The 11,019-nt window shown below is 36.8% G+C and overlaps 1 protein-coding gene across 1 annotated transcript in view; it reads right to left on the reverse strand.

Moving 5' to 3' along the window:
- The window catches only part of ITSN2 (intersectin 2), a 139,274-nt gene that overhangs the window by 108,225 nt on the left and 20,030 nt on the right, over positions 1-11,019 (reverse strand). The window contains 3 exon segments of the mRNA XM_040622951.1: positions 1,266-1,299; positions 1,649-1,683; positions 3,750-3,813. Of these exon segments, the coding sequence (XP_040478885.1) occupies positions 1,266-1,299; positions 1,649-1,683; positions 3,750-3,780 (100 nt within the window). The 5' untranslated portion in view covers positions 3,781-3,813.

Below are 11,019 nucleotides of genomic sequence, written 5' to 3' on the forward strand. Positions count from 1 at the left end.
AATGAATGCTTTAAAGGTATTCACACACTCCTTTAGCCGAGAATCACACACAACAATCATGATTTAATATTATCATGATTAATGTCACTTAACAGAATAAAAATGTCTAAAGCATTACAACAAGGAATAAGTTTTAAGTAGTATTTGAATAATCTTTAAATCCGAACACTTCAAAAAAATGACCATATTAAAACATAAGATGTTAATGCACTAAGAATGTTATACAAAGTTACACAGAAATAAGAAAACTAGGAAATATATGTACTTCAAAAACAATTTTAAAATAGTTGATCTGGGGCACCTGGGTGACTCGGTTAGGTGTCTGACTCATGATTTTGGCTCAGGTCATCTCAGGGTTGTGAGATTAAGCCCTGCATTGCGCTGGGTGCGGAGTCTGCTTGAGATTCTCCCTCTACCTCTCCCTCTGTCCCCGCCCCCCGCCCTCCCGTGCCACCCACCCAATCAATCAATCAATCAATAAAATCTTTTAAAAAATAGTTGATCCAATTCTGGCTTTCTTAGAATATATACTTACAGAACCTTTCTAAAAGTCAACAGTTTATTATTTTGAACTTCCAGGAAAGCATTTCGCAACTTTTCTCTGTATTTATTTGTAAGCCTTACAGAAAGTCAGGAAAACCTAAGTTCTGGGGTTGATGTTTAATATTTCCTTGAAAAGCTAACAACCTTTTACATTGTCTGATTACTTTAGAAACGTATTAAAATTCTTCCCCCACTCATCACTAAATTAAGAATATGGTATTTTCGTAAAGATTTCTGTTGCTTATTCTCATCTTCTCACCTACTGGCTCTGTCAAAAACGTTCTTATGGTCTATGTAGAAGGAAAAATAGACATTTACAGAACATCCACTATATACTAAATCCCATGCAGTACATAGTGTCATCTCTGTTTTACATACATAGACATACATACATATACATATGTATATACACATATGTGTACACACACACACACAAGTTCCACAAGGTTAAGTCAACACAGCTGAGTAGTAGCACAGCAGTATTTTAACACACAGTTCTGACGGTACATGATTCAAACATGTTCAATCTTGCTCATATGCTGTGAAATTAACTGAAGACTATTTCTGGTCCAGTTCAAAATAATAGTCAAATGATATATGTCTACCCAGTACAAATTTAAATCTCTAAAACACAACTAGAATACTGGTCTAGACAGAACTAAAGCCTTAACTGGGACATGGATAATAAATGCTTGGGCTGTTATAAATGCTACAGTACCAACCTCTGATTCTGTAGATCCTGTGTTTAACAATTTCCTAATAACACAAATAAAAAGACTAATGAACTCTAAAATTCTGAAACAGTAATAAAACTCTAAAATGGCATTTTTTCCCCCTAAAGCCATTGGCCTTTCTCTCCCTCCCCCTCCTCCTTCCCTCTTCCAAATTTTGGATAGAGCCACTGTCATGGGCTTCAGAACTTCTTACTCATTTAACCAGTCTTCAGTAACCCCCAAATTTTAAGGCTGGAACAAGCTACAGTACACTACAATCAACAGGCAGCAACATGAATTTGAAGTAGCCTCTTGCTTATCACCCGATGACTCAAATATCAGGCTGTGTTTACAATTTTATTACATTTTTGAAAAGCATAAAGCAAACCTACCATGATCAAAGAAGACTCTGGCAAGGATGATTCTGCTGGTGCAGAAGACACCAGAATTAGAGTCACGAGTGGTAAAAATATGACGCACTGATCTTTTTTGCTCTGTTGAGGAGATGGGAAGTGAAGCATCAAAGAGACTAAGAAAAGAATATCTGCTCAATAGAACTTTCTGAGATGATGTAAATGTTCTGTATCTGCATTGTCCAATACAATGGCCACTGGCCACATGTGGCTTTGAGAGCTTGAAACATGGCTATATGACTGAGGGACTGAATTTATTTAATTTTTATTAAAGTTAAGTTGACATCGTCACATGTAGCTAATGGCTACTATATAAGGCAGCACAGCTCTGTGGGAACCAAAGAAGTCTAAATCTGTGGTTAGTCTTGGGATGATGAAATAGACATGGCAAAATGTGAGAAATACATTCGAAGCGTTTAGACACACAGCTTGGTCTAGGGCACTTAAAGACAAGTTCCAACAGTACTGGGCATTGAAAAGATTTAATACCATCTATAACTGAGCATTTACTAGAAGAGCAAACACTGCTTTTGAAGGTTTTGTGCTATATGTGAATGCCTCTTCCAGTAAAATCTTAAACTCCGAATTGGACTTGAATTAGATATAAACAAGATTATCTTCAATCTTCAGCTATATTATAAACTAGGTAGGAGGGTACCACAGTCTACAGTCTACATTTGCTATCAATTCTTCAGAATTTTTAAAAAAATTACTACCTCTATTCCTTTTTTTACTACCTTGATTCCTATATATCATTCCCAAAGTAATTATCCAACATTTTGTCCAATATTATTTTCTCATATCTAATGCAATAAGCTACGAAGTAGATACACAAATGTTAAGGGAATGGAAGAAACAGAATGAAAAAAGACTAGGCCTATACTGCTCTCTTTTACATTCATTTTGTTTGTAAACCTTCTTAACATTTCGGTTGAAGTTTGAAGCTAAACTATGCATTTAATGCAAACCCCTTTGTATGGTGTGCAGAAATCCTAAATTTGGGTAGAGCACATTACTACTACAATTATTACCCTGATTCTAAACTTATGTTTATCACTCATTATGAAGAAAAAAACCATTATTTAATCTTTAAAAACTGCCTGTGGTATCAAATAATCTTCATAATCCCATACCATTTCCAGCAATGCTCACACTGATCTTCAACTAAGAGTTCTGAAAAGGCAAAAAGCAAAACAAAACTCTTATCTCAAGTCCACCCTTACATGACATAGAATTCTACCACACAGAATTTAGTTTCACCTTTTACACAAATAATTCATTTTTCCGAAACTTTCCTAAATCTCAGAAGGTCAATCCTGAGTCTTAAAATTTTAGATATACAACATGTATTTCTATATTAACAATGTGCTTAATTTGGCCCTGTGACTGGAAACACATTTTTTTAAAAAGATGCAACTGATCAAATACAAGATGGTAACATTAAAAGAGAATTACTGTTTGAAAGTGGTAGAATTATTCACGATGCTTCTTTTTACCCCTAATGTTCTTTAATATTACTGCTTTCAATTTAAATGTTAAAGAGTTATTGACTGGACTCTCTATTCCTTTATATTTATAATTGGCTAATGAAATTTTCTTTAAAAATGTTTCATATTAAACAATTGTGCATGTAGGCATACACAACCCTTTATAAAATGAATACTTAATTTTATATGTATATTACTGGATGAATTTTTATTGGCTTAATCAGTTTACAATCATCCTAAACTATTGAAAATAACTTTAATATTCTTCCCTTATAGCACTCTGCTTTTTGTCCTTCCATTTTATGCAACGAACAAATATACCTTTAGGTTATTCTTAACTGCTGAAAGGCAAGCACACATTCCAGATGATACTGCAGAACATGCATATATTGAGTCACAGGATTTACTGCAGAATAGTCTAAAAGAAGATATATGCAGTGTTCTGAAGTAAACTATCAAAACATTTTCAGTAAGAATACTTTAAGTTTTGCATTTATAAGCTTAAGGAAAAATATCAAAATGAATATTTTACAACCTCTACCAAAAAAAACCCCATAACCTCTTTATCTTGTCACAAGCACAAAGCAGCTTACCATTCATAGCTGTGGGAAACTGAGCCATCATGGTCCTGAATTTTCCTTGCTAGCTCTCAGCCATCTGCAACATAAAAACATTGTGCCATTAATAATACAACAAGGGCAGATCACAGCTTTAGTGGACCAGCTTAGCAGTGGGAACGTCTGTCCCCTTGAGCTCACACTTCCAACAGAACACAATGCAGAGCTTCTGCTGCTGCTGAAGAGGAAGGATTTACATTTAGGGTAGGAGACTTTGTTGGGTAATGGTGCTGCCTTTAAAATAGAAACATTTATAAGAAAAACAATCCCATATTTCATAGCAAATACTGAATAAAGAAACCCTTGGCATGAATCAATTTTGTAGAAATTAACATGGGAAATAGAAAGGTTGTTATAACTAGGCAAGATGCTATTTCAGAGAAATCCACTGTATAAACTAAGCATGTAATAACTTGGAAATCCATAACATTCTTTTCTTTAAAAAATCCCCAAATGAGAAAAATATCCAAAATAAATGTGGGACAGAGTTCTACAGGTTTATAAAAATTGTCCAGAATTATTATAATATATAAGTTTATTTAAACATAACTAAATGTGTTTGGCAAGTACCCTGTACTAAAAAGAAAAGCGACTTTGAATTTTAACAGCTGTGATTTAAATTTCAACTCTGCTATTTTCCTAGCTGTGGCGATGGGAGAGTTATTTAACCTTTTTGAGTCTCAGATTCCTCATCTGTAAAAATACTCTGCAGGAATATTTAAGTATTAGACATATTCCAATACACTGCTTGACACACAGTGAGTGTTTGATAAATGGCTGCTATTTTGCAAACATCCAGGGAGGGAGTGTGCAATGTAATTTTGAACCCTGAATTATTTTACTATGAATAAATACAAAATGCATTCCATGAATCTTAAGGGTAAGACCAGTTAGGGACAGTGAAGACCTAGGAAATTTATAATAATGTACTTAGTAATTAAAACCACGGATTGTAACACTGCAGAGGAAAATCACTACATTAAAAAGACCATTCAGGGGGCGCCTGGGTGGCACAGCGGTTGGGCGTCTGCCTTCGGCTCAGGGCGTGATCCCAGCGTTATGGGATCGAGCCCCACATCAGGCTCCTCCACTGTGAGCCTGCTTCTTCCTCTCCCACTCCCCCTGCTTGTGTTCCGTCTCTCGCTGGCTGTTTCTATCTCTGTCAAATAAATAAATAAAATCTTTAAAAAATAAATAAATAAAAAATAAAAAATAAAAAGACCATTCAGTAGCTCATCTATTTACCTAAATCACTTAAATATTAACATCCTTAGAAGCCAAGGAAAAATGTTTGCACAAGCCATGTGAACAAAGAAGGCATGAAGAGTTACACATCACAGTGGAAGGTGTCACCAGAGGAGCTGGCTAACCAGCTGCTAAGAAGTGCTACAAGGCACCAGATCTTAGTGAATTCAGTGTGCTCAAAGAGAAGTACGACTGTATCAGTATAACCACCAAAAGTTAGTCACACCAACAGAAGACTAGTATACACATCTAATTTATTGATTTACAAAGAGAAATTTAATAGCCGAGAAAACTAACAGTACCTTTTCTTCCTATAAAGCAAACTAGCATCTACTAAATTTCAACCAGACCACTGTGTAGTTAGGGAAGGGAGTTACCAGTGATTGGAATGCTTAATGACATCAGGCATTGACAGTCAGATACATTTATCTACACAACAAGAATAAGCCAAGGACTGCACAATAGGGATTGTTAAACCTCCAATAATGCTTTGAATGACACTGCCAACTTTACTCTTCTGACTCCCAGCTTTTTTGTATGCTACCACTATATACCATCCTCCCTCTTTAAGTATATACTCTTTCTTTAGATGTTAATAAGCTTTAGTGCAGCTTCCGCACAGCAAAGAAAACCATCAACAAAACTAAACTATTGAATGGGAGAAGATATTTCTGAATGACATATCTGATAAAGAGTTAGTATCCAAAATATATAAAGACCATATAAAACTCAAAGCTCCAAAAACAAATAATCCATTTAAAAGAGACACAGACATTTCTCAAAAAAAACAAAAACAAAAACAAAAAGACATAGAGATGGTCAACAGACACATGAAAAGATGTTCAACATCACCAATCATCAGGGAAATGCAAATCAAAATCACAATGACATATCACCTCATGCCTGTCAGAACGGCTAAAGTCAAAAACACAAGAAACAACAAGTATTGTTGAGGATGTGGAGGAAAAGGAACCCTCATGGACTACTGGTAGAAATGCGAACTGGTGCAGCCACTGTGGAAAACAGTTTGGAGGTTCCTCAAAAAATTAAAAGTAGGATTACCATATGATCCAGTAATTCCACTACTGCGTATTTACCCAAAGAATATGAACCCACTAATCTGAAAAGACAGATGCACCCCTATGTTCATTGCAGCATTATTTACAATAGCCAAATTATGGAAGCAGCCCAATTGGGTAAAGAAAATGCGGTATACATATAGAATGGAATATTACTCAGCCATAAAAAAGAATGAAATCTGGGGCACCTGAGTGGCTCAGCTGGCTGCCTTCGGCTCAGATCATGATCTCAGGGTCCTGTGACTGAGCCCTGCACTGGGCTCTCCGCTCAGCAGCAAGTCTGCTTCTCCCTCTGCCTCTCCCCCGTTATCTCTCTCGTGCTCTTGCTCTCAAATAATTTTAAAAAAAGAATGAAATCTTGCCATTTGCAACAGCATGGATGTAGAGGGTATAATGCTAAGTGAAATAAGTCAGAGAAAGACAAATGATTTTACTCATCTGTGGAATTCAAGAAACAAAACAGAGAAAAAGACACACCAAAAAAACAGACTCTTAACTACAGAGAACAAACTGATGGCCACCAGAGGGAGGTGGTGGGGGAAAGGGTGAACTAGGTAAAGGGGATTAAGAGTATACTTACTATGATGAATCACTATATTGTACACCTGAAACTAATATACCACTGTGTTAACTATACTGGAATTAAAAAAAAAAAAGCTTTATTGCAATGGAGCTTTAATCCTGTTACCACACTTAGACTTTACCTATCACTATACTCTTCCTAGGTAGGAAGAAATTCCACCTATATGCAAGTTAGTTTTTTCTTCACTCCTTTCTCAAAAGGTAATATAAACTTCAGGTATTAGAGTTGTCTACTGGGGCGCCTGGGTGGCACAGCGGTTAAGCGTCTGCCTTCAGCTCAGGGCGTGATCCCGGCGTTATGGGATCGAGCCCCCCATCAGGCTCCTCCGCTATGAGCCTGCTTCTTCCTCTCTCACTCCCCCTGCTTGTGTTCCCTCTCTCGCTGGCTGTCTCTATCTCTGTCAAATAAATAAAATCTTTAAAAAAAAAAAAAGAGTTGTCTACTACACAGAAAAATAATATCTAAACATGGTGGGGTAGTTAAGAACTCACTTAACATGGGATTAAGAACATTGGATTTGAACCTGTAGCTCACAAGGAGTTGTAAAAGGTAATTTTAAGGAGAGGGACACAGATTTCACTTAAGACAATCAATGGTGAAGACAAGGCCACAGGAGCACCAGGGGGATCAGTTAGGGAAGAGATAAGAACAGTAACTGGCACCTGATTTAAAATATCGGTAGAAGGAACAGAGCAGATGGGATGAATTGGAAAAATAAGGAAGGGTTTCAAACAGGTAGCAGCCAGAAACTCTTTAGATATGAAGGATTTTGAAGTAGAAGGCATCAAAGCGATGACTCCCAGAATTTGTGAGACTGGGTGAACCGTGGTTTTAAGAAAAAGTGAACACAGAGGAAGTCTCATAAATAAAGTTATGAGTGATACTTCCTCAGTACAAAAATTCTACAAAAAAAAAGTATAATTTTTACTTCCCCAATTTTAAATTGTTATCAGTAATGTTAAACCGAAATAAGTCAGCATGCCTGCAAAGAAACGGTTTACTTACAGATACGCAGTAGCAAATAGCAAGACCTGTTTTATTAGGTCTCTGAGACTGAGTTTCAAAATGAAGGAGAAAAATCCTCCAAAAGTATTACATGCGAAACACTGTATAACTGCATAAAAGCATGTGAATTATCAAAGACAGATTGAAGAGAAAGCATGCACTTACAAAAGACAAAGAATAGGATCCCACAGTCACAAAGCCTTAATCAGTTAGATCTAGGTCTAAAATTTAAAGATTATCTGTCCAGGACTTTTGGTTAGTCATTACATATTCCATGAATACAACAGAATGCCACATAATAGATACTCAGTCATCACTGGTATAATTCTGAAATAAAACCAAAGAATGAATCAAATAATATAATAGGAAGGGACGGCAAATCCCTTCAGTGAAGCTGAAGTTAATAGCACAGAACTTTCTTTACCTGGTACATGGGATTTAGCCAGCCATGCATGCAGGTACCATATTATTACGTGATGTATACATGTAACATCTGATTGACTGTGGTAACATCTGACTACGGTAGCGCAATTTGTTGGAACCAAAAAGCTTTTAAAGCATACTATTTCATATCTGTTATGTTTCTATCAATTCTCTCTGCCACGTTGTCAAATAACTACCTCATGCTCAACAATCTACTAATCTACTTACAGAATAGTACTTGTACAAATAACAATTGAAATTTTGAAAAAGTAGTCATTTTACACTTAAAAATCAACTATTTTACTTTATGTAATCATACTAGCTACCATTTAATAAGTGCTTACTATTAATGCAATACACTTCTATTAATCATCTACTATGTGTCATGCTCAATACGGAGAATCTAATAGGTTGTGTGCAAGGAGCTTCAGAGGACAAACAGAGGAGCTGGCAGAACAGGCTTCCAGGTGCCAGATACTGCTAAACACCTTTGATAACACTAATAATGTTCACAATTATCCCTGGAAGGCAGGGAATATTGTACTCATTTCACAGATGAAGAAACAGAAAGGCTAAATTACTTGCCAATATTCACTGAGAGATGAAGCCAGGATGCAATCCCAAATCCATCTAATTTTAAAGCCCAAGAACTTCCCATGGGCTTTATATGCCTCTTCTTCTCTTAAATGGGGATAATAATTAATGATGAATAGGTCACAGTTTCTTGAAAGCAGCCCCTCAACTTAATGTTGTACATTTGTAGGGAGAAGGAAAACAAGCCAGAGATGTCTTCCAACACATAGGTCTATTGCGTACATAAATTAGGGGACAGCTAATTATTTCTTTCCTCTTGGTATAACCCTCTCAGAGGAAGAAAAGGGTAATCAGCATCTCCCCAGGTACGTGCCTGATGCCTACATTTCAGGTGTGTGTGATTGGAGTCAGCATCCAACAAACATCTGTCTCCATTCCTTAGAAGGGGTAACATGATGATGGGCAATCTTGGCAGTTTGCAGTTATCATGTAATTAAAATGCTGTGATAATTACCTATGGCTTTAGAATATTCATGTAGAAAAAAGAAGAATATTCATATGGAGCTTTCCTTGCACATTATAAATTAATGGAGAACTGTCACTGTTACCTTTTGAGACACCAAGCAAAGACGTGTGGTAGATAACAGGCCTAAGGCAAAGAAGAATGCTACAAATTAATATAAAGCAAATGCCATTTTAGAACATGGCAACTACATTCACACTAACGGAGAGGAAAGTAGAAATGCTTCACCAGGAGCAGGAAGTCCTTCTTCAAGATCCAGATGGGGGAAAATTATAGCCATTATAAGTTAAAAATAGCTCAATTAAGGTTGGATTGGGGGGGGGTCTGTCTAGAAGAACAGAATTTTAGAAGGAAACAATCACAATACTTAGTTCAAAACTCCATTTTCAAGATGGGAAGACTGAGAGACTGGTATGAGCTCACACAGCTAGTCAGTAGCAACACTGGTCCTGGAAACCATATCTCTTATGTCCAGTGCTCTGGGACATAAGAGTTTTCCAACTTGCCTGACCATATCACCACTCTGGGACACTTACTAATCTAGAGATTCCCAGGTACATCACTGGGAGATGGTGTGAATTAGGGCATGAACCTCCTAAAATGGTCTTACTGCCTTGAGACCTTCCACAGAGCTACTAGTTTTCTTCCAAAACACCTACTAATGCCCTTCTCCTTCTTAAATTACTTCACAATTACAAGTTCAAGCCCAAACTTGTTAGTATGAAACATGGTGAGTAAGAAACATGATTCAGAACCTCACCTCAATCTACTTTACCACATTCATCTCTAGACACGTCCCCTTGATTCAGATGTCCTAACTACATCAGCTTTTTTTTTTTTTGAAACAGTGATGCTTTTTTCACTCCCCTACTTCTTTGTAAAGAGCTGTTCCCTCTGTCACGTTCACCACACTTTCTTCTCATTCTTCAACTCTGAACTCAACAGACACCTCTTATCTGAGAGACCTGTGTCCTCCCAGTTAGTCATGGTCTCCTACATCGTGCACAACACTTGTTCGTCCCACAGTAACGTCATGTATCACACTGTATTTCAACTGCACGTGCTTCACTTGTTCTGGGCACTTTTTTTTTTTTTTAGGCCTAGTGCCTACACCAGACCTTCCAGAGAAAATGTTCAATAAAGATTTGCTGAACAAATGAATTGGGTAAAGGAGTAGTATGGATAAGATAAACAAAAATGAAGCAAGGGAAGCATGGAGCGAGGCACTCTGGAACCGAATTTCAGAAAAGAAACTCCAAACAACTTCCTCGAAACCCTGCAGGCACCGGAGCTCTGGATTTTAGACCAAATTATCCTTTTTTGGCCTTTCCATAACTTGTTACTTTTTCTTTTAAGTATACTTTTAGAGATAAAGTTTTATGGCCTGTTGAATTCTGAAGCTTTTACACTGGGATAGAAAGACTTGGGTTTTTCAATTATACTTATCATGTTCGTTAAACATTGTTTAGCTTAAACAAATTTGACTGAAGGTCTGACATTCAAAAGCAAGATAATCAAGTTCCTGAAGGCATATCTTATAATCCAGTGCCTCCTCCATTTCACGTGCTATGTGCACAGAGCCAACTCTGCAAACTTACTGATTAATTGGGGAAAGTTCCTTCTTCATCTGATTCCTAAGGAGATCAAGGTCGGTCTCATGAGAGGATGACTGAGGCAAAATTACCTTCTTTACAGTTTCTGCAGCAAGAGGAAATTCACAGTGTACATATATTCTCCACACCTGTTCCCTATCCAGCCATCCCTTCTTCATTCATCCATTTATTTATCAAACATAAATAGTCACTATAATAAAAGAATTTGAAGAATGTTATAAGAACTCAGAGGACAGAATTA

This window comes from Ursus maritimus, unplaced genomic scaffold (genome assembly GCF_017311325.1).
Source record: "Ursus maritimus isolate PB19 unplaced genomic scaffold, ASM1731132v1 scaffold_6, whole genome shotgun sequence".
Taxonomy (NCBI): Eukaryota; Metazoa; Chordata; class Mammalia; order Carnivora; family Ursidae; genus Ursus; species Ursus maritimus.